Source organism: Tursiops truncatus, chromosome 10 (genome assembly GCF_011762595.2).
Source record: "Tursiops truncatus isolate mTurTru1 chromosome 10, mTurTru1.mat.Y, whole genome shotgun sequence".
Classification (NCBI taxonomy): Eukaryota; Metazoa; Chordata; class Mammalia; order Artiodactyla; family Delphinidae; genus Tursiops; species Tursiops truncatus.
Window position 1 is genome coordinate 102,255,996 of NC_047043.1, and position 23,813 is coordinate 102,279,808.

The 23,813-nt window shown below is 55.2% G+C and overlaps 1 protein-coding gene across 2 annotated transcripts in view; it reads right to left on the reverse strand.

Annotated features, from left to right (window-relative positions):
* Positions 1 to 23,813, reverse strand: part of CHCHD6 (coiled-coil-helix-coiled-coil-helix domain containing 6) — a 125,999-nt gene that overhangs the window by 36,679 nt on the left and 65,507 nt on the right. The window contains exon 5 of one of the 2 annotated variants that reach the window (XM_033865574.2): positions 7,924 to 8,007. The exons of the other annotated variant lie outside the window; for it this stretch is intronic. Coding sequence (XP_033721465.1) covers positions 7,924 to 8,007 — 84 coding nt within the window. The remainder of the gene's footprint in view (positions 1 to 7,923; positions 8,008 to 23,813) is intronic. 2 annotated transcript variants of the gene reach the window in all.

Sequence of the window (23,813 nt, forward strand, 5' to 3'; positions counted from 1 at the left end):
CTACTTTGAGCATTTTTTGCACATGCATTTGCCTCACATCATACGATGTTATATTTTTTGTTTCAACAATCAAATATGATTTTAAAAATTCATGTGAAGAAGGATAATCTGTTGTATTTATCTGCATTTTTATTTCTCCTTTGTTCTTTCTTTCTTGTTCATATTCCCAAATTATTTCTTTTATCATTTCCTTCTGTTTGAATAACTTGCTTTGCCATTCCTTACGGGTACACTGGGCAGCCACAAATTCTCTTAGCTCTCTGTAATCCGAGAACGTCTTCATTTCCTCTTCGTTCCTAAAGGATAGTTTTGCTGGGTGTAGAATTCATGGTTAACAGAGTTTTTCTTTCAGGACTCAGGAAATACGCCACTTCCTCTGGCCTCCGTGCTTTTAGATGAGATTCCACCATCGATAAAATCGGCATCACCGCGTGCGTAACGCTGGTTTTCTCTGACGGCTTTCCAGTTTTGTCTTCAGTTTTCAGAAGTTTCATGATTGTGAGTCTAAGTGTGGCTTTACCTCTGGGAGTTGCTCAGCAACTGGATTCAGAGCCTTTACCGCACTATCGTGTCCACTTGGTTCCTCCAAGGCACTGGGGCTCCTGCTGACCCTGCGGGGTTGCCTGCGGAGCAGGAAGTGCTTCCCCAGGCTGTGCTCCCCCGCCAGCCATTTGTTGGGGAGGGGTCGCCCTGCCACTGTCAGGCATCTCTTGCCTACAGGACCCAAGGAGCACTGCCCCAGCCACTTGTGGGCAGGACATCTCCTGCCGGCCGGCAGCTCACCAATGATCTGGGTGGGAGCCAGGACCCTCTGGCCCACAGGACAAAGTGTTCTTCCCAGGCCAGTGCTCCCTGGCTGCCCCCAGCCCTGCTGTGGCAGGATCCCCCTGGTGTGCTGTCGAGCCATCTGGGGTCTTGGGGGAAGGAGGGAGTCTCTGGCCCCAGCGATGAGGAACACTTGTTGGGGATGCATGCCAGGGGCTCTCACCTGACCCCCAGTGTGGCTGGGAGGGGCTCTGTCTCAATCTGGAGGACTCTGAGCCGACCTGCGAAGCCATCTGCCACCAGGCTGGGGCCAAAGACACTGGCCCTGTTTGCCTTCTGTCACCGGGAGGGGGTTGTGAGCACGTGGGCCACCGCGCTATTCCTCCACCCCAGGGTCCCTCGCCAGCTCTCCCTCTCCCTTCCTTTCAGAGACCTGTGGTGCCTCTCAGCTTATTCCAGGGTTCCCAGCTGTGCTTGGTGGGGAGAGCAGGGAGAGGGGAGCCCAGACGTCTTCCCTCTGGAAGTCCCTCTCTGTGGGGCGGTATCTGTCTGATAGATGGCTGGGTTCATTTATTTCTGCTTGTATTAATTTTTAACACCATCTGTCGATTTACTTTTCAAATAAGCAAAACATTAACACGGTTCAAAAGTCAAACTATTTATAAAGAACATGCTCAGAGATGTCCCACACCCTCCCTGTCTTGCCAGCCCATTCCCACTCCCAGCTGTAGGTAAAAATCTCGTTAGTTTCTGGTTTATCCTTCTTGAGGTTCATTTTGAAAACTAAGGAGATTCGTACACTTCTGTCTTTTTTTCTCATTTCAATACAGGCATGATTTTGGCCTCAGAACCTCAGTCAGCAGTTAATCATTCAGAGCCCAGCAACTTAAAGTCTTCGGAATCTCTGTGCTTCCCTTTCAAACCCCCTTCAGATGCCTCTCTGATTCCACGTAAACCCCCTCCCTCCTTTCTGCTCAGCTCCCCCAGCTGTTGAGTCATTTGTCTACTTTCCCTCTTCACATCTTACTGATCCACTTTCCTCCAGACTTTCCTCATAGTTCTCATTCTTTCTTCCCTCATTAACACATCTGAGAGGCGATCTCAAAGAAACAAGGCGCTGCCTTGATGGGAGTTTGCAGTGAGACGATTTCTGCCAAGCGAATCCTGTTCCGCAGGAAGCCCCTCCCCTCGGGCGCCCTGGGGAAGGGGAGTCACAGGAGAGTATCAAGAGCAGCCTGGACAGAGCCGCCTGTGTGCTCAAGGTCACGTGTTCAGGGCAGAGGGGTGTTGTCGGCAACGCTGTTGATGAAACGGAACGTTCGCGACCGCACGTCATCTGGCGGGGGCCCCGCTGCCTCACAGAGCCCCACAGTCCCGGCAGGTCAGCTCAGCGGCTTCTCACCAAACTCACGCTTCACACCAACTCTCCCCCAAGCACCTACTGCTGCTTCGTATCGCTAGAGCTCCCCAGGCCCCTCCCAAGCGCCCCAGCCACAAGGTCAGCAACGCCGCTCCTGGCTCCAGGGGTTACCGGAAACCTGATGGGAAGGGGTTCCACTCAGGACCACTGGCAGCGCCCTCCGATCGGCTTCTCAGCCAGATGACATGTGTTCCTGGGCGTCGACAGGGAAGTGGCCCGTGGGAGCAGGTGCCACAGGGACGCCCGGGGCAGGTGTCCGCAGGTACCGCTGTTCTAGGCAAAGCTGCCAGCTGGTAACCAACAACCAGGTGCCGCAACGTCGTCTGTTTGTTTCAGTGACACCTGGCATTCTCGACAGAGGCCATGAGCACGTCCACAACACTTGCCAAGTGTGACCCTCTGAACAAGAGATGGGACGGCCTGTGTTCCTCCTGGGACGATGGCAGGAACCCGGCTCCACAGGGTCCACACGGACAGCCCTTGCGGAGACAGTGATGGGCCGGAATCTTTATGTCCCAAAGCATTTCAAGTAAGACATGAAGTCCTTTCTTGAGCCATTTAACTCGGGTAAATAACCTAACCTCCCTCTGCTTGAGTTTAGAGGCTGGTATTGTGAGACCCTAAGAGCGCCAAGACCCCTCCAAACTGACTTTGGTGTATTTAAGAAGGCACCAGGTAAGAGGCCACCAAGAGCCCCAGAACCTTTACATTCCACACCTTCCCACGTGATCCCCGGGTTCCGAGTGCCCGGGGTGGCCCCGGCCTGGCTGCCCTGCAGTGGGAGCTGCGCCTGCCCAGCCCCACGTCCTCCGTGTCTGCCGATGGGCCCGAGTTGCCGCTGACGGAGGTGGGAAGGCCTTCGCTCTGCAGGGACCTGCGGGCTGGCTTCGGGTGGGTAGGCACACAGGCCACAGCCCCAGGACCTGTGCTGGGCGTGTGTCCACAGAGGACCCTTCCCTCCCCCGCTTCCTCTGCTCTGGATTTGCAGGTTTGCTGCTGCATGTGTAAGAATCACCTCCCGACCTGGAGCTCAGGCTGGGGCAAGAGGCCGACCCCCATCAGAGGCTGGGGACGCTGAGCTGGGCCAGCAGATGGTGGAGTGGAGTCTGAAGGGCGTGCAGGGCCCGACCAGGTGACGTTCAGGGCCAGGTGAGGAAGCACGGTGCAGACACGGCAACGAGAAATCTGGACGGGACAGAGGGACGGTCACTAAGGCCTGGAGACCATCAGGGACGGTGCCCTCGCGTGGGTGACAAATGACGGAGACGCGGATGTAGAGGAGGGGACACTTAACCATCAGGAAGTGTGGGGACAGAGGGACGGCCACTAAGGCCTGGAGACCATCAGGGACGGTGCCCTCGCGTGGGTGACAGATGACAGAGACGTGGATGCAGAGGAGGGGAAGTGTGGGGATGGATGGAGTGTAGAAAACACACAGACAGGGAGAGGAAAGAGCCCGGAAGACCTTGGCTTTCCCAGCTGGGGGGTGAGCTCACAGGAAGACGGCCCATGTGGAGACGTAAGCCCTGCACACAGAGCCGCTGCGGTGGCCTCGCGTGGCCCTCACACCCGCCACCGCCTCGCGTGCCTGGCCATCCTATGCGCTCGGCCACTGCACCGTCCCTGCCACTCAGCTCTGCGACCGCTTCCCCCTGACTCAGTGACCGCGCTCCTTCCTAAGGCTCCCCCCAGCTCGACTGCACTGACCGCCATCACTGACCCTGAGGGAAGGACGACGTGCAGGCAGACCCTCTACTGTAGCAGGTGTAACACCAACCTGGGCACTTAGCGCCACAGGCTGCCTTGAGGGGACAGCTCCTTGGACAGTCACCTCCAAGTGCAGGACGTGGCATCAGACTGTCCAGGAGGACGCAGTCTGGATGCAGAATAGGCAGGGCCACGTGGCCATTTCCTTTCTGGAGCATATCTGCCTGCCCGTTAAAAAGATAAATCCCAGCGTGAACAGGGCGCCCGGACCAGGATCCTGGAGTCAGCCAGCCCCAGACGGACATCCCACGTCCACCACTTAGGAGGCCATGGGGCCGCGTGCAAGCTGCGCGTGGCCCCTGAGACGCAGCAGGAAGGGCCACGTCCACACGCGGGCCTGCAGGAGGCAGACAAAGCCTTGGGAGGTGCCTGCCCCCCGGGCACAGTAGCAGCTGTGCGCGGGCACTCAAACGCCAGGGTGAGAGCAGTGCCAGCGGCTGGGGACCGACTGCAGCGGCCGGCGAGGACGCCAGACACCTCCACGGCAGGAGGACAGCTTCAGCGGTAAGGTCTCTAAAAACACTCTTCCGAGAGATACAGTCACAACCGATCCTCATATCTCCCGGGAAGGGCTCAAAGGCGACCTCTGCCCTGGGCTCCCGACAGGGCACAGGGGCCATGGGACGGATGGCCAGGGCCGGGGAGCAGGGCCGGGAGGGCTGAGACCCCGGCGGGCTGAGCTGCTGGAAAACGCTGAGCACAAAGCCAGGGCTTTAAAATTTCATTAGGAGAGACGGGGACCAGGAGGACAGGCCCGCGCTGCTGAGGACGTGTGCAGTCAGCACAGGGCGGAGAGAAAGAGCCCCTGAACTCCCAGCCTCCACCCAGGGGACGGAAAAGAGTGAACCCAGCACGGATACCTGGGGTCGGCCGCAGGCAGCGTCGGCATGCGAGATGAATTCACGTCCCCACCCAGGCGAGTCCCGCTAGCTCTGAATTCCCTGACGGAGACTCCTGTTGCTCTGGCAACTCAGAATTCAGAGAAAATGGGAAGATACCAGACAAGACCATGTGCACTTTAGCAAAGGGAGAAAAGGTGGATTTGGGGAAACCTAAGGTTGCTGGCCAGTCACACCCCCGACGGGATTCTAACCTCTGAGTCCTTAGAAACAGAAGCGCAGGCAACCAGGGTGGCCACAGATGGAACACAAGGCAGGCTGACCCACTTCTCCACTTCTGTCGTAAGTGCCAGGGACAGGGCCCAGGTCCTTCTAGGTCTAAGAGCACAGCACTCACCGCTGTACCAGTTGAATCTCAAACCACTGAGCTGCCTTAGGGCCACTTTCCTACACGTGAAAAGAATCGGATTGGATCAAGGGTCCTCCTGTCTCGCCTTATCGGAGGCAGTAGTCCCACGAGCCCAGGTATAAGCAGCCCATTCTTGCTAAGAAAGGCCAGGCCTCAGGGCATAGCTGTGCTCAGCTCCAGGGTCCCTGGGTGACAGCTTCCCAAGGTGGCCTGGCCAGGCGGCCCCCTGGGAGCACAGGCTGAACCACCATCCTTGGTACCCATCCTCCCCACGGTGGCCACTCCACTGAGTGTGTGACAGGGTCGCCTTGGGCTGCAACTCGTTTCCCCAAAGCGTGAGGCTGGGCCCTCTTCCTGCAGCCCTGACCAGCAGCCACCTTGTCTTGTGAAGTGGACTTCCCTGTTTTCCTGGAGAGGCTCAGGGACTCCAGGCGGGGCTGCTTCGTGCCGCACTGAGAAGGCTGCAGGCGTGGCAGGGTCACGGCATGGCCGCTCCTTAGGAAAAGCAAAGCCCAGGCAGAAAACCCGGAAGCCAGGAGAAGCACCACCTGCTCACAGGCAGGGGCTGGGACGGCGGGGACTGGGGGAACCTCTAGGCGAGGGAGCCCGGAATCCAGGGTCCTCCCTTTCTCCCTGCCTCACTCTTTGAAACTACACCCCAAAGTGCCCTCTCCACTTGCAGCTGCTGAGTCTGGAAAAGTAAGACTATACTGACGGAGCTGGCAGGCCCACGGGTCACAGGACGGTCTCAGGCGTCCCTCGTCTGGGGCCCTAGCCCTCAGCATCCCCTCCCCTCCCACCCTGGACTGTGGGCTCCGTGTGGCAGGAAGCACCACTGCCCGGCGCTGAACACAGCCACACTAACGCGGGATGAACGGGTGGGTCCTCCAGGCGCTCCGGGGGCTGCTTTACGCAAACAACCACACATCCCCCAGACGGCTGGCAGCTTGGGTTTGAAAGTCCCATTTCAAAGACAAGGAAACGGAGGCTCCGGAATTCAGACAACTTGCTCCAAGGCCCAGGCTGCTGTGCTGCTGACGCAGAACCCGGGCTGAGCTCTGCTGGACCCCAGAGATGCCCGCCCCACCCGCCTGGCCCTGGGCCCAGCGAGGCCTGGAGAAGAGGCCATCCCTGGAGATGAGACTGCCTCAGACACACCCGCTGCTGCTGGAGCGCAGCCTGCAGCCTGCAGGGGAGAGAACACGGAGAGGACGGCGGAGCTGGTGTCCAGACACCCGCCGTCAGTGCACGCCGCCCTCTGCCTGCCGCCTGAACGGACATCACGCCAGCTTTGCTTCCTGGGCCAAGACCCTGGCAAGGCCGCTGTGAACGCGGCAGCTCACCTCTCTCCGCGGGAAAAGGAAAACCCTCCTCGCTCCAGCCTGGCGACCTGGGCACCGGGAACAACAGCTCAGAAAGATCACGAGGCACAGGCGCCCAATCAAAAAAGCTCCCCTCACTCAGGAATAACCGTCACGGGCACAGAAGGGTCACGACGTCCCCGCCCCTGAACACGGGTCTGGACTCCGCGGGCTCTCCTGCCCTTCGACGCCGATCACACGGCTGGGTCCAGACGGCGTCCTCCGGGCAACGGGCCTCTGCGCCTCCCACCCCGACCTTCCCCACCCCGACTGGCTCCCAGCTGCTGAGGGGTCGAGGATGATCCAGCCGCTGTTCCAAGTCTGCCCCGAACAGCTTTCCACCATCAATTTCCAAGCGTAAAAGGAAACCAAAAAAAAAGAAAAAGGAGCTTGATGATTGGAAGGTGCAGAAGCTGAAAATGTCAAAGTCTGAGCATTCAAAAACGGAGGCAGAATTTATATAAAAATACAATAGCAACGGCAGCTGGAGAAGATTCTCCGTGGTCCCAGCAATTACAGGAGCAGATCTGTCCCTGGAGAAGGCCCACTGGGCCGGCCCAGCCTCTCTCCCCCTCCGCCCCACCTCCCTCCAGGGACCCAGCTCCTGTTTCGCAAAATGCTAGCGTTTAAGCCTCTGCACACCTCTCCTGGAAGCTTTCAGTAATGCTCACAAGCACGCAGGCAAACCTCACTTAAAAGAAGGGGCCCATCTGCCTATGTGAGGAGTCTGGGCCTGACCCAGGCGTGGGCGGGAGGGCGGTGGGAAAGAAGCAGAGCACGGGCCGTAAGGCGGACAATCAGAGGAGAGTCACCCTCCGGGCTGCACGCCTCACACGCCTGGCATCCCCCAGACACCAACGGGTGACCCCCTTCTGTCCCCACGGCAGGCTGCCATCAAGCCTGCAAGACACCGCCAACCTCAAAGCTCCAAACCGAGACAAGGGACTCCGGGACCCGCGGGGACAGCAGGCACTCGGTGGCTTGGCCACGGTCTCAGGCATAGGGAGAGCCAGTGTTAACCTGCCAACCATCGCCTCCCACGTTTTCAGGGTCTCTTTGAAAACTCCTTCATGATCAACAAACAGGAAGCAAGTTACAAAGTCACCAAATGAATTTTCGTTGTTGCAGATTTGAAAACGGGCAGATGATGTGCCTCTGAAACTCGTTCGTTTCAAAGGCTCATCTTCAGAAAAGTTGAGACGGGCCCTCTGATCCCTGACCCCCAGGAGAAAATCAGTAACGGCGCTCGTGTATTGGTACTGCGACGGTCGCACTATCACTACCTCTTCCCAGCGCACGGGGTCAGTTTCCTGAGCCCGCCCGGAGCTCGGGGCCCGGCCGCCCTCCCGCCGGACCGCTCACCTGCTTCTCCAGGCGCCCGAGCTGCTCCTTGTATAAGGCATCGCGGCGTCTCAGCTCCGCCTCTCGGCTCTCCAGCTCCCTGGCCTGCAAGGAGAGCAGAGTCCAGTCAGCCATTGGCGACCTACGAATGGAAGCCCACGCAGTGCCACGTCGCTACCGCCGTTAAGGGGGAACCCTGCAGCACTGACCAGGGCAAGCGTGTGCACACACGCCCCACGGTCTCCAAAGGCAGGCAGGATGACTAGGGCCCCATCACAACGCAGAAACAGGGCGGCTTAGGTGACGGCCCCGAAGCTCAAAGCCACGAGCGGAGCTGGGGTGGAGCCTGGGCAGAGAAGGGCCTGGACGGAAGCCGTGCAGCCTCAAGGCGCGCAGGCCAGAAGCACTGCGCCGTCCCCATAGCACACGCGCCGCCGACTCACTGCCTGAGCTCTGAGCGGCAGGCACGCCCAGATGTCCTCCTTCTGCTGAGCAGACCACCTGTCTCCAAGGGCCAGGGAGCTGAGAGGTGAGCAGCCTTGGAACCGAGAATCCTAGGCCTCGTGGGACAGCTGCCCCTCGGCCTCCTGACGGGAGCACACGGCCGAGGACCCCCACAAGGTCACAGCAGGCTACCCGGGCCAGCCCCCTCCCCACCCTCAACCAGCCGGGGGTCCTTCAACAAGTCCCTGACCCCAAGCGCCAGCCCACGCATGTGTGACACATAAACCCGGAATGACTCCCCCCACGGGCTGTGCAGGGGTCAAAGGAAACCCCAACGGCAAAGCCAGGGTCACGTTAGGCCCACGCACAATGATGCTGCATCAGACGAAGCAGGAATTCACGTCCTCCTGACGCGGAGGCCCATGTCCCCGGAGCCCTTGGAACCTCCCCGAGTCAGGGCCCCTGGCCTGCCTCTGCCTGAGAAAAAGGAGGGCTGGCCTGGCGCAGGAGCTGTAGAAAGTGCGTGCAACGCAAACGCCCGGTGTTGGCGCCTGGACCAGAGGCCGTGCCGGTGACGCAGGTGTGGCGGACGGAGGTGCCCACTCTGCAGAGCGGCCACCGTCCGGCCCTTGCCTGGCACACAGCAGACAGGTGGCCCTCAGGTCAGAGCCAGACGTTAGCGGGTGTTGCCACGTGACACACACGCCTGTAAGGGGGCTGGGGCACTGGGGGTGAGGGGAGCTCCTGTCCTCATGGAGCTTAGATCCCAGCAGAAGAGACATAAAAATAGGACAACTGCAGACGGACACGGGCTGGGGAACCACAGGCGGACAGCTTGCAGGGTAGCGACCGTCGTTCTCCCTAAGACATTTCCCAGGCGGCCTTCTGGGGAAAAACACTGCATAAAGCACACTCTCTCCAACACAAAGGTAAAATGTCACCATTATGCATGCCCGCTCTCGGGTCACAGTCTTTGAAGGGGGAAGTGAAGGGAACTGTCAGATGAGCACGCTCGATGCACCTGCCCTGCTCCAAACACAAGGCAGATAACAAGATGCAAACGTCCAACAGAACAGACGGACACAGAGGCAGGTGAGGCCAAAGCCACAGCCTTGGGCAGAGGCGGGCGTGGGGCCAGCTTCGCCCCCGGAGCCCAGGGCTCCCCCAGGATAAGAAGCCAACCTGAGAATCCTGAGGACCCCATGTCGGGCCGTGGTTCTCAATCTGTCAGAAGCTGGGTTCAGCCCAGAGGCCACAGCTCCAGCGCCATGAACCCCAGGCCACAGCTGGGTGGCGCGGGGACTGGCTGGCACTTGGGGCAGCTGTAGGCTGCCACGAAAATGCTCGGCAGGCAGACAAGGAAATAGGAGGGAAACAAAGCCAACAAGACCAAAACCAAAACTTGTGCTCAAAACAAGCCTGCAAACCAAATACGGCGAGCAAGCGTAAGCTTAGAAAGGCTGCCCGTCAAACCAGCAGCTGATGCGAATTCGCTCCAGACAAAATTCACACGATGGGACGTTATGACACGGCTTTTTAAAACTTTATTATGCAAAATTGTATTACTGTACCAAAATAATACTAAATAAACATGGATATTATAATATTAAAATATATATTAAATAATGTAAAATAAATATAAATTTATAATAAAATTTAAAAAAACCCAGATAGCCATCGCTAAGCTTCAAAATGATAAACTAGGGACTTCCCTGGTGGTCCAGCAGTTAAGAATCCGCCTTCTAATGCAGGGGACATGGGTTCGATCCCTGGTTGGGGAACTAAGGTCCCACGTGCCACAGGGCAACTAAGCCTGCACGCTGCAACTACTGAGCCTGTGCACCACAACTAAAGAGAGAAATCCACGCACCACAGTGAAAGATCCCACATGCCACAACGAAGATCCTGCAACACCGCAACTAAGACCCGATCTAGCCAAAAATAAAGTTAATTAATTAATTAACTTTAAAAAAAAGGAAATATTAAAAAATGATTAACGGGAGTTCTGTTTCACCTACAGCGCCCACCCCTCCCTCCCCCCAGATTCCTTACAGCAGGTCATTTCATCTGCACGTACTTCAATATATTTCTCTAAAACATAGAGACTTTTATTTTCCTAATCAGAACCAGTAGCATTGCATACCAAAAAAAATGAATTCTTTAACACCATCAAATATTCAGCCAGTGTTCAAATTTCCAATTGATAAAGGATTTTAAACACGTAAGTTTAAGGTGCTCAAAAAGATAAATGAACTTCTGATTTAAAAAGAAGCAATGAACCTGAAACAGGCAAGCCCCCAAGTAGGTAAATATTATAAATGTCAATTTCTTCAAGGAACAAGGAATCAAATGCATGAGACAAGCCCCAAGCTGAGGGCAGTTAGGGGGAAATTAGGAAATGGGGACGCAGTAGAGAGATTTGGCCCTGCAACGGGGACAAGGACGCACAGCAACAGACGAGCCAGAAAACTCGAGGGCAGAGCACGGGCCGGAGTCCAACTGCCTTGTGGCTGCTCGGGGGACGGGGACGCACAGGGACGGCAGGGGGAGGAGGGGGAGGCCCAAGCGGAGGAGGCGAGGGCGGAGGAGAATCAGGGGAGGAGAGGACGGAACAGAAAAGACCAGGCAAGGTTGCGGGAATCAGGATAAGTAATCAGGGATCACAGCTTTTGAGATGGTCCCCCGGGATCCCACGTCCCCGGGCTCGGGCCCTGGAGTGACACCCAAATCCTGATGAGCAGCTACGACTGGAGCGAGAGGGGGCAGTTCCAGGGGCAAAGGTCGTGCTTTCGGTCTGGGGCCCACCCGCTTGTCCACACCCATGGAGCCAGCTTCCCTGGTGTCGTGGGCTGCCCTCCGGAGATGCCCCTGTGGCACGGAGCTGAGGGGCCTCAGCCCAATGGCCCGAGGGCCTTGGGACGGGACCGCAGCCATGAGAAGCCAGGGGCAGAGGCCCAGCCAAGCCCAGTCCCAGCCCCAAGGACCCGTGAGGTGTCCAGCGTGAGGTGTCCGCGGACACCGTGAGGTCATACGTGGTTACCGCTTTAAACCACTAGATGCGTAACTTGTTATTTAGCAACAGATAATGAATATAGACCACGAACCAAATAACCTCAGCCTTAAAGGAAAAAGATTACCACTTTGGGTAAAAGGAAGAAAAAGGAAATCCAACTGTATGCCACTCACAAGGGACCCAGTCCCCACACTAAGGGTCTCACAGAACAAAGGAAAACCCTCCCTGGCACAAATATACACTGCAGTGCCCATTGTTCTGTTTTGTTTACCCAAAAGGTTCAGCATTCAATCAACCATTTAAACACACACACACACAAGAAAATAAAGATGTACCATAGAGAGGAAATACTCAATAGAGCCAGATGCACAAAGGCCCGGAGTTAGCGCAGAGGGACTTCAAAGTCACCAGGGTTAACACGGCGGAGACTCTAGCAGGAAAGGGTGGGCACCGCATGGGAAGTCGTGGAGACTTCCTACATTACTCCTGAGGAGACGCCAGCCGCTAGTCTCACAGAGTCCCTTGCATGTGATGAGTGGCTTCTCCTGCTGGTTTCAAGATTCTCTCTTTGACTGTGGCCTCTGACAGTCTGGCTGCGACGCGTCTCAGTGTGGGCGTCCAGAGGTCTCCCCGTGCACAGCCCTAGCCAGAATGTGGCCTCCAGCTTCCCAGCAAAGCGCCGGAGCCTTTCAAAGCCTCCCACATTCCTCTCTTCTGTAGCTCTGCTTGCCTAGTGCTTGGGTTCCCCCACCGTCTGCACCCAACTGTCCCACGCGTTCAACAATGGCCTCCGATGGTTTGCGGCAAACGACCCCAGGGCATCCCTGAGTCACGAGTCATGTGAAATGAAGTCAGCCTTGCGAGTGGGGTCCTCCAGGGAACCCCTAGACAGGAAGAAGAAGGACGACCTCTGGGAACGGGGCTTTGAAGGACTCCAATCCTTTTCCACCCCGTGCGCTGGTTGCCAGGCTGCTGGGTTTTACCAAGATTGTGTCTGCTGGCTTTCAAGGTTACTGCTTAGGTTGGGGAAAGGAGGGTGGGAATAAGGACAATTTGAAATGCCACAAACCTCACTCTCCTTACTGAGATTCACCCATTCTTCCTGAACAAATGCCCCTGGATGGCCCCAGTCTTTGGTTAACTTTCATTTCTGAAAAAATAGGCTCTGTCCGTTTTCATTGCTTTTATGGAAGAGAGGGTCTTCAGAGGCCCCTCCTCCACCTTCACTGACACCACCCGAACTAGAACAGAACCAAACAAAGACGCAAGGAATCGTGGGCTCCTTAGCAAACGGGACAGAGCAGAGGAAAGAGGCGATGCACCTGGAAACAGATGGTTAGAGATTACTCACATTGAAACCCAAGCAGACGAAGCATGAAAAATAGAATGAAACAGGGCCCCCAAGACCTAGGACAATATTAAACGACAGAGCATACCTTTAACTGAAGTCCTAGTAGGAAAAGAGAAAGATGGGGCAAAAAAAGGCAAGAGATAAAGGCCAAGAATATTCCAAAATTAATTAAAGACCACAAATAGATCTGAGAAGCTCGGAAAACTCCCAAGCAGGGTGCTTTTGTGAAGTTCCTAAATAATTCCTGAAGTAACAGAATCCTTCTTGAGCACAGATTTTTTCAAAAGTAATTTCCAGAATAACTACTAAAAATGTAACCAAAGAAAGCACAAGTAAAGAGTCAGTAGAGGAGATAAAACGAAATGCTAAAATGTACTGATTCGTCTCCACCCTCTCCCTCAAAAAACATCTACAAGAAAGCAGCAACAGAGGAACAAAGAACAGACGGAACAAACAAATAACAGACGGTCAATTTAAATGCGCTCACACCAACAATGACATTGAATAGAAACAGACTTACCCCTGTATTAGTTCCCTCTTGCTGTTGTGAGAACTTACCAGAAACGTAGTGGCTTAAAATACTACACGTTTATTCTCTTACAGTTCTAGAGATCGGAAGTCTCGAATGGGTCTTCTTTGGCTACAGGCGTGGGGTCAGCAGGGCTGTGTCCTTCTGGAAGCTCTGGAGAAGAACCCGTTTCCTCGCCCTTCCCAGCGTCTAGGGGTCGCCTGCATTTCTCGGCTCACGGCCCCACGTCGCCCTGACCTCTGCTACCGTCATCACGTCTCCTTCTCTGACCCTCCTGTCTCCTTCTTTCCCTGGTCGTTCCCTGATTTCCCTTTCTCCTAATCTCCCTGACACTTGAGATCACACCGGGCATCCTTGGATAATACAGGATAGTCTCCCCACCACATATTCTTAACTTAGTGACATCTGAAGAGCCCTGTTTACCATGCAAGAGAATATATTCACAGGTCCTGGGGGTTGGGAGGTGGACGTCTCTGGGGGGCCGTTATTCTGCTTACCATACACACCAATGCAAAGGCAAAACCCCACCTATATGTTATTGATAAAAAATAATACAAACAGGTTTTAAAAAATGGGAAAAGGTGTATCGTGCACACCAAGCACAGTAAGTCCCCCACACATGATCCTTCAAGTTGCGAACTTTCAAAGATGCGAACGTGCGTTCCATCAGCGTCAGGCGTGAGTGAAATGGCAGCTCGCCCTCTGTCTCCTATTGCCAGCAATCCTTCAGCTCTACCATCTTCCACTCCTCTCCCTCCTCCAGTCAGTAACTTTTCTTGCCTGTTCACTTGATGCCAGCCCCTGTGTGCCACCTGTCGTACTGCACTGCTGTACTTTTCAAGGTACTGCAAGATTAAAAATGTTTTCTTTACTTTTTGTGTTTTTTTATGTATTATTTGTGTGAAAAGTATTATAAACCTATTACAGTACATTATTATGTAGCCGACTGTGTTAGTTGGGTACCTAACTAACTAAGGCTAACTTTGTTGGACTTAGGAACAAATTGGACTTAGGAATGTGCTCTCGGAACAGAACTCATTTGTATGCAGTGCACTTGCTGTATGAGAAAGCTGGTACAGCTATATTAATATCAGATGAAGGAGAATTCAAGACAAAAAAATATTACCAGATATAAAGAAGGGCAGCTCACAATCATAAAAGAGACAATTAGTCAAGAAGAGATAACAATCATAAACGTGTATGCGCCTGGTAACAAAAATCCCAAATACACGGAACAAATTGGACAGATTAAAGAAGAACATAAATAGATCCACGAACATAGTCAGAGAAGTTAACGTCTCTCAAGATACTGACAGAACAACTAAACAGGGAGGGCTCACAGGGCAGGTGGGTTCCAAGGCAGCAGAGTAAGAAGAGAACATGACCAGGAAAAGGCGAGGCCGCCGCGTCCCTGCGCGTCCACCGCGTCTGATCCGTCGGCCCCGCGCTCTGCACCCTCGCTTCCCCTCAGCAGCACCCAGGTGCTGGGCGGAAGGTACCACCTCGATTGTAGCAGAAACAGCGATCAGAGACGACTCCTGAACGACAGGGCCGAGTCAGTAAGAACAGCAGTGACCACGTAGCAACGGTTTATAAACAATGACTCAAGTGCTCCTTCAACTCACCCAACCGTCCGGTGAGGAGGGAACCATTAAACCCACTTAAAAGGCAAGAAAACCGAGGCACAGAGTGATGCAGTCACCCAGAGCCACACAGTGAGGTCACGCAGAGCTGAGATGCTGAAGTCAAAGACTTTAGCTGTCCCCAGAGGGACAGAGTCCCAGCACGTGTGGGTCTCCACGCAAACCGTCCTGGAAGGTGCTCCCATCCCCAAGGTTTCTAGGAGGGCTCCGGCCTGGGAGGGGAAAGGTCAGAAAACTAAATGTAACCACGTGCACGACTCCGCTTACGGTGGCTGCCTAGGGGGTGGGGCAGAGCGACAGGCCACGTGGGGCTCCTGCTGGGGAAAGCCCGGGACTGCCCAGCCTCCTCTGGGAAGGCCACCCAGCGGGGGCCACTGGGTCACAGTCCTGACCTCTCCACGCGGCACGGAGGACGGGACTGAAGCTGTGAAGTCAGCGAGGGTCACTGCTGAGAGGATGAAAGATGGGAGGGAGGGAGGGAAGGAAGGAGAGGCCCGCTCATGGCCATGAACTGCCTGGTCCTCCTCTGGTCTACTGGGTGGTGTTGGTTTGGTTTGGTTTTCAATTGAATTGGTCACCAGCGTTTACCAAACTGGGATTTTTACAGAAAAACATCTGGACTTCCCTACGAGAAACTGGAAAACAGGTCATGAACCCAGCGTGGACAGCAGTTCTGCCCGGGGCCGTGCGTCCTCCTTCCCAGAGCCAGGTGCTGGGCCCGTCTGCAGGTGCCCTCCCCTCCCCGGCACTGCACGACCCTCTCTGGCCTTGCTTCTCGCCACACCAAGGCCCCGCTGCTTCCCAGTCTCTGCCTGTTCAGACTATCGGCCACCACAGCGTCCCGGCGGCTCGTGTGTCCGGAGCCCTCCCGGAGCGAGGCACACACCAGGGGGATGGCAGGCTGAGGACATGCTGATGAGCGGCTAGGATGCCGGACGGACGTGGGGAAGGGCCGTGAGGACAGGGGCAGCCAGAGAGGGGGGTGGTGACCACTCAGGCCTCTGAGGAGGCGACACAAACGCGAAGGCTTCCCGGGGGAACAGGCTGCTGCGCTCGGGCCCGGGGAGAGGAGAGAGGTCAGCTGTGCTGAAAGGAAGGGGGCACCCAAGAGCTCTAAGCAGGAGACCGATACGATCTGACATTTATTTTTTAAACCCAGTGCCTAAAAGCCGAACCGGAAGGCTGCTGCCCAGGAAGACGTCCTGATTCCCTCTTGCCGCGCATGGCGACTCGCCGGCAGGCGCACAGAGCATCCCCTGCAGCTGTGTCAGCTGTCGCCACACAAGGGCAGTGAGGAGAGGCTCACAGAGGAAATAATAGGCAATCTTCTAGCCGAACACCTTTTAGAAAGTAATGATGGAGAATAAACCCCCGCCTGGGAGCGAGGCAGGGGCTGTCTTTCAGCGCAGGGTAACAACACGCCGCTTGAAATAAGCCGGTCGGGCAGAGGAGTGCCTGCGCTCAGATCTGCAGGCTGAAAAGATTGGCGGGGGGAGGGGGCCGCATTCGCCGCTCCACACGGCTGCAGGTATCAGAGCTCAGAGACACGGCCTCAACGCAACGGTGCCTGGGCCATGGCTCTCGCACAGAACCAGGCCACGGGCAGAGGCGCCGCGCGCACCGGGCAGAGCCGGCCACTGTGAGTGGGGGCTCCCCCCACCCCACCCCATGCTGAGGGTGTCCAGAGCATCCTCCTGGCCTGATGTGAACTGAAGACGTTCTCAGAGGTGAACGGGTCGGGGGGAGCAGCCCCTGACTCACCAAGAACGGGTGGCCAGGGGCCTGGTCACACCCTGAGCACGTGGCTGTCAGCAGGCAGGAGGGCCAAGCTTCTAACCCGCCGGAGGGATCCGAGCTCCGCGCAGCACCGTCCCACCAGCCCCGCAGCTCCCACGACCTGGGCTGAGACCACAAGGACGCGAGAACTTGGAAGAGCTGCCCCAGCGCTGGCGTGGGGCCTCCGTGGCACAGCCCAGAGGCCAGGCTACGGGGGACGGCGGCGGCCACCCTGATGGCCTTCGAGGCACACGATGGTTCGGGGCCAACCCGAAGTCTGCTCAGACCCTGCAGCCCCGCCCACAGCCTCTGCCTGGCCACGTCGTGGGCGATGGGGAGGCGGCACTGAAGGACCACTCTTCTGTGACCTCGACTCGACCACCTGCAAGCGCGCCCCCTTCACGGGCGCCAGGCTTTCCACGGCTCTGCTCTTGCCCTACTCTTCCGTGCCAGAACGCCTCTTTCTGCGTCCTGCCTGCCAGCCTGGCCGACTCTCCAGGCCCTGCCCACATGCTCTTTCTTCCTGGACTCTCCAGCCCCCCGTAAACTCCCGCCGTGGGGTGTGTGGGCAGGGGTGTGCCGTCCTACTTCTACGTGGGGCAGGTGTGCTGGGGATGACCCGTCGGGGCGGGCACTGGATCGGGCCCCGACAGTCACTGTCCCCTGAATCTGGGCCCCCAGCCTCCCTCCCTGCTCACAACAGCGGGGCTGGTTTCTGTGGCTGCAGTCAAGATCTGACTGTCGTATCTTCTCTTCCCTCGGCATCCAAACGCGACGGCTTCTCCCATCTGTGCTCCCGGGGTGCTTAAATAGATTTTACAGTTATTCTAATTATCGTTACGCCAAGCGATCTACTGACCCCCCGCAAACATCCGCGCTTTGTGGGGGAAGCCGCAAGCCCCTTCTGTCCCTCCGGCAGTGCAATAGATTTTATAGTCATTCTAATTATCGTTACGCCAAGCGATCTACTGACCCCCCGCAAACATCCGCGCTTTGTGGGGGAAGCCGCAAGCCCCTTCTGTCCCTCCGGCAGCGCAATAGATTTTATGGTTATTCTAATTATCGTTACGCCAAGCGATCTACTGACCCCCGCAAACGTCCGCGCTTTGTGGGGGAAGCCACAAGCCCCTTCTGTCCCTCCGGCAGCACAATAGATTTTATGGTTATTCTAATTATCCTTACGCCAAGCGATCTACTGACCCCCCGCAAACATCCGCGCTTTGTGGGGGAAGCCACAAGCCCCTCCTGTCCCTCCGGCAGCGCACCTAGCATGCAGGCACTGGCCATTCGTCCTCAGAACTGAACTTACACGTTCACATTATCAGAAGCGTAACTCAGGCCCTTACACCAGGGCCAAACCTTCAAGAATCTCCTGGGAGGTTATCTGCTTGCTGTCCAACAAACAGCTCATGCCATGATTGCCACTGTCCACGCGTGGATGCCGACGGCAGGGCCGGCCTGGAGCCCAGGGCCTCTGGTCGTGCAGCCACGCTCTGGGCCTCCTTAAGAGAGGTACTGAGTTTCTGGAAAGAGCCAGAAGGTTTCGGTACCGGGGCCAAGGACGGAAGTGAGCTGTCCCAAGGTGGGGGCAGACCCAGACACAGAGTGTGCAGTGGGCACCCCGACCCCAGGGGGAACCTCCCTGCTCCGGGGGCAAGTGCGGGGTTTCCGCCCCGCTGAGTGCTGAAGGGGTGCAGGTGCGTGTACACACGTGCACACGTGTACACCTGTGTGCGTGAGCCTCCTGTCACACTCCCGGCCCCCCCATGGGGACTGTGTCTCTGGGCCTCGTCTGTCCCACTAACCTCTAAGCCCGGGAAAGCGTGACTCGAGGGCTGGGTCTGTAAGCTGCTCGACCTACAGCGACGACGTGGGGCCCCCCACCCTCCCAGCACCGCACTCTGCGGGCCTGCCCCACCCGGCCCATCATCCTCTCACGGGCCTGCGGTGGCTCTGCTCACCTGGTCCCACACCAGCCCCCCTACCGGGTCAGGCTGCCGCTCGAGTCCTGTTCCCAGGGACCCGGGAAGCAGAGGGAACAAGCCAGTGCCCTTATGGGGAGCTCAGCAACTCCAGGAGCCGGAGACCCTCAGTCGTCCTGTTCCCTCCTCTCAGCGAAGGAGCAGCAGGGGGAGGGGAAGGAGGGACCAGGAATGGGGCCCAAGGGACCCTGCCCGCGCTGTGGTGAGGGTCTCGGCAATGGGGAGGCACTGAGAGTTTCAACAAGGGACATTAATACTCAGAATCGCCCGTTGCGAAGGCCAGTCTCCGGCGGTGCTGGAAGCCGATCGCAAAGCAGAGGAAACCCCGTGGCCAACATCCTGTTTAGCCAACCTGTGAGGAGGCTGGGACCCAGGGCGTGTCCCTGACCTGGCCTCCGTGAGAAAAGACTACCGACAGGGAAGGACAGGTGTCATCCGGGGGCCGCGAGGGGCGGGGAGGGCCCGGTGCGATGGCCCCTGCACAAAGATGGAGATGGGGGTCCAGCTCATGGGAGCAGCTGTCGGGGGGGCCCGACTAAAGCTGCCCACACGCCTGTCTTGGCAGGCCCCCTTCCAGTCCCCACCTGCGGTGGGAGCCCTACGGTGTCTGCAGACACAGACGGCCCGCGGCCCACGTGGCAGAGCTGCTCCTCCCGGACCAAGCGCCCTGACAAGCTCTGGACCAAACACGAGAGGCAACCGTCTGAAGGGCCTGGAGAAGAGCAAGCCCAGCCAGGAGGCTGCTGCTGAAGTTCTGCCTCTGTGCACCAGTGCCAGACAGAAACGTGGAGACAGAGCTCTGGGTGAAGGAGCAAAGGGGGCCACAGCGGGCTAATGCCCGCAAGACCGCGTGTTCCTCCCGGAGGGGGAGCGAGGAGCAGGGCGTGCTCCGCTCGTGGACAGTCCTGGGGTCGGCTGGCATCCAGGTGAAGTTTCACCTTGATGAAGCGTCATCAGCCTTCTGCTTTCAGCACGTCTGGGGGTCTGTGTGCTTGTGGTCAGCATCTTTCATCTGGTGGGTCAGCTTCCTGCAAAAACAACTTAGGAACATGCGTCAGGCCTTTTTGTCTGCATCCGCCAGGGAACTGGGAGTTCGGTGATTCTGTGATGTGGCAGGATTGTAGTCTCAGCTGTTCCCAGTTCCCCAGCCCAACAGCTACTCTTTGTTTCTCCATTTTCACATTTCCCATCATTCACTCCTCAGTCAGCATTTACTTCAATAGACAAGGACACGAGGGCCTGGACACGGTTTCATGCGGGAGGAGGGTCGTTGTCATGTGGGAGGAGGACACGGCAGGAGGGGCCGCCATTCCCACGAGTTTTCAAGAACTGGTCCCATTGGTGCCACACTGGGAGCCGAGAAACCGAAGAGAAAACGGGAAATCTGCGTTCGGGGCCGCGCTAGAGAGTGAGGAGAGCCCCGAGCCCTGCACATGAACTCTGCCCGAGCTCAGGCTGACCCTGACCCGCCCGTGCTGTGCAGTGAACGCTCATTAGAGGGAACTTGAGGTTTAAACACCTGTTTCAGCAAAGAGGGACCGAAATGTCCACGGTCCACTGTCCAGCCCACAAAGCTGGAAAACAAACACGAACCAGCTAATCAGACCCAACGTAAGTAGAAGAGAGGAGATAAGAGAACAGGAGTGGAAATCGAGGAAACAGAAAGCAAACAGTAGAGAAAATCAACCAAGTCAAGAGTGGGTTTTGGGAAAAGATCAATAAAACAGGTAAGTTCCTGGCTGGAACCCGAGAAGCGGGCGTGTGGTGACAGGTCCCTGGGACGCAGGAGGGCGTCGCCAAGGGCGCAGAGCAGGCCGGCGGACCCCCACCGGCTCCCCCAAGACTGAACACTCCGTCTTCTCGGAAGGACCACACATGGCCCGGCGGGGACCACCCTGAGCAGAGGCCCCAAAGGAGAAGATGCCAGTGTCCTGTCCCATCCAGGCTCCAGACTGACAGGTCCGGGGCCACCATACCCTTCCAACACACGCCCTTTTAGTTAGGCCAGAGCTGGTCTCCAACCAAAGAATCCTGACTGTTACCAGGGCCACAGGCACCCGGTTAGGACACAGGGGATGACATGGCAACCAGAGGACAGGGACCAGCAACTCCGACAGGAAGAGGGACACCAGGAGCTGACGCCAGAGGCGGCCCTGACGCGGTGGCACCTGCGCCCCAACTCAGACCAGTCCTTCCCCTCAGCCCCCAGAGCCCAGGCATCCGGAGAGGCGGGCAGGCCAGAGCCAGAAATGACAGGAGAGGCGGCAACAAGAAATCTCTTGGGCCAAGGCGCTGCCCGGAGGTTCTGGGCTGGACACAGCAACCCTTCCTGGCAAGGAGGTGCTCTCCCAAAAGGAGCATCTGGGGAGGCGAGCGCTCCCGCCTTTGCCCATCCCCAGGCGGCCTGGGGAAGCGAGGGTCTCACGGGAGCCACCACAGGGAGCCTCAGCTTCAAGGGGAGGGCAAGCCTGACTCCTGGCTCAGCAGCCTCCTTGCTTTCTCCTCTGCAGGCTCTAAGCCCGTGCTCTGCGCATAAACCACACCCCTGCTCACAAGCCCGCGTTTAGCTACGAGAACGAGAACGGTGGATCTCTCATCATCAGGCAGGCAGAGGGCGGCAGGAAGTTCAAGCCCAGCCTGGGTGCCATCCTTCCCTGATCCCCTGAGCCCAGGAGTCCTTCCCTATGACTCCCAAGAACTCCAGGATTCCCCCACCGTTACTCACTGACTGGATCCCATCTGGGCTTTTCTGCACAAACTGGCCCCAGGGTGGGAGCAGAAGCTGGGCCACGCCCTGCAGGGGCGTCACAGAGCTGGACAGCAAGGACAGAGGCTACTGTATGTAAATTATACCTCAATAATCTCTCCTTTAAAACGATCAGTTATAATTCACCACATTAATGGAACAAAGGGGGAAAACACATGGGCCTGAGCAGATTCAGAAAAGTATTTGATAAAATTCAACACATACTCATGATAAACTCAGCAACTTAGCCCAGAAATCTGACAAAGGGTATCTATAAAACCTGCACTAACACCAGACTTAACGGTGAAATACTGATCATCTCCCCCTATGTCCACAACTAAGAGAACAGCACCCAGATAATAATTTCTATCCTAAATTGTACTGGAGATCCAGCCAGTGCAACAAGGTAAGAAAATAAATGAAATTTTTAAAAATTCCCATCCTTGAACTGGAAAGAAAAAAGTGGAATTGCCATGACACTCAGATGACATGACTGTATGTAGAAAAACCTAAGGAAACTACACAACAATACGTGGACTAATAAGTAAGTGTATCAAAGTCGCAGGATACGATGTCATAAAAATTAAATAAAAATTAATCACATTTCTATATACTAGTAATAAATAAAAATAATTAAAATGAAAAGCAATACCATTTTCATTAGCATCCAAATATATAAAACACCCAGGAGTAAATCTAACAAAAGAGAATCTAAGATCACTGCACAGAAATCTAAGAAGCATTGCTGAGAAGGCCTAAACACAGAGAGAGAGTGAGAGAGAGAGAGAGAGAGAAAGAGAGAGATGGTGGGGGGGAGAAACTGAAGACTCGAGAATGTTAAGATTTCAACTCTCTCCAAATTAATCTACAGATGTTAATCTGACAAACTGATTCTGAAACCGATACAGAAATGCAAGGAACCTAGAAAAGCCAAATAATCTTGAAAACAACAAAACTGTAGGACTAATACACAAGATAATCAGACCTACTATAAAAGGAAAGACACTGATTGAACTGAACAGAGTCCAGAAACAGCCATCACACAGAAAGGTAACTGATGAACCACAGAGGTTTCTCTTGCAATCCAGGGAGGGAAGAGTCACCTTTGTAATAAATGCATATCCCTACCTGTACCTTATACAAACTTTAATTCACACTGGATTAGAGACCTAAATGAGAAAGATTTTTAAAAATTGAAAGGTAGCATCAGTACAATCCCTACCAAGATCTCAGCTGACTCTTTTCTTTTGCAGAAACTTCTAAAATCCATCCTAAAATTCATACAGAATCTCAAGGGACCCTGAACAGTCAGAAGAGTCAGGAAAAAGAACAAAGGTAGAGGATTCACTCCTCTTGATTTCAAAACTTACCACAAAGCTCAGTAATAAGACAGTGTGCTACTGACACGAAGATAGATGTGTAAATTAATGGGAGGAATTCAGAGGCCAGAAATAAGCCCTTATATTTACAGTCAACCGATTTCAATGAGGGTGCCAAGTCCATACAATGGAGAAATAACAGTCTTTCAACAGATGATGCTAACACAACAGGACATCCACATGCAAAAGAAAGAAGCTGGACTCCTACCTCACACCGTACAGAAAAACTTAAAATGGATCAAAGACCTACATTTAAGAGCTGAAACTTTATACTCTTAGAAGAAAATATAGGGATAAATCTTCAGGACTTTGAATTTGGCAACAGATTCTTAGATATGATAGCAAAAACACAAATAACTAAAGAAAAAATAGATCAGTTGAGCTTCATCAAAATTTAAAACTTTTGTGTTTCAAAGGACATCATCAAGAAAGTGAAAAGATACCCATAGAATGGATGGAAATATTTGCAAATCATTTATCTCACAAGTGGCTTGTACGCAGAACTCTTATAACTCAAAAATACGAAGGCAAATAACCTAACTTAAAAAGGGCAAAGGGGGGCTTCCCCGGTGGTGCAGTGGTTGAGAGTCCGCCTGCCGATGCAGGGGATGCGGGTTCGTGCCCCGGTCCGGGAAGATCCCACATGCCGCGGAGTGGCTGGGCCCGTGAGCCATGGCCGCTGAGCCTGCGCGTCTGGAGCCTGTGCTCCGAAACGGGAGAGGCTGCAACAGTGAGAGGCCCACGTACCGCAAAAAAAAAAAAAAAAAAAAAAGTGTGACAAATGGGACTTAACAAAAGAGATTATTAAGAAAGTGAAGAGGCAGGCCCCAGATTGGGAGAAGATATATGCACATTATATATTTTCAACAAAGGACTAGATTCAAAATATATAAAGAACTCCTACAAACTGATAGAAAAAAAAAACAGTTTTTTTAAAATAAGTAAAAGATATGCACTGACATTTCACAAAAGAGGCTATCTATATGGCCAATAAACATTTTAAAAGGTACTCAACCTCCACAATCATCGGGAAATGCAAATCACAACC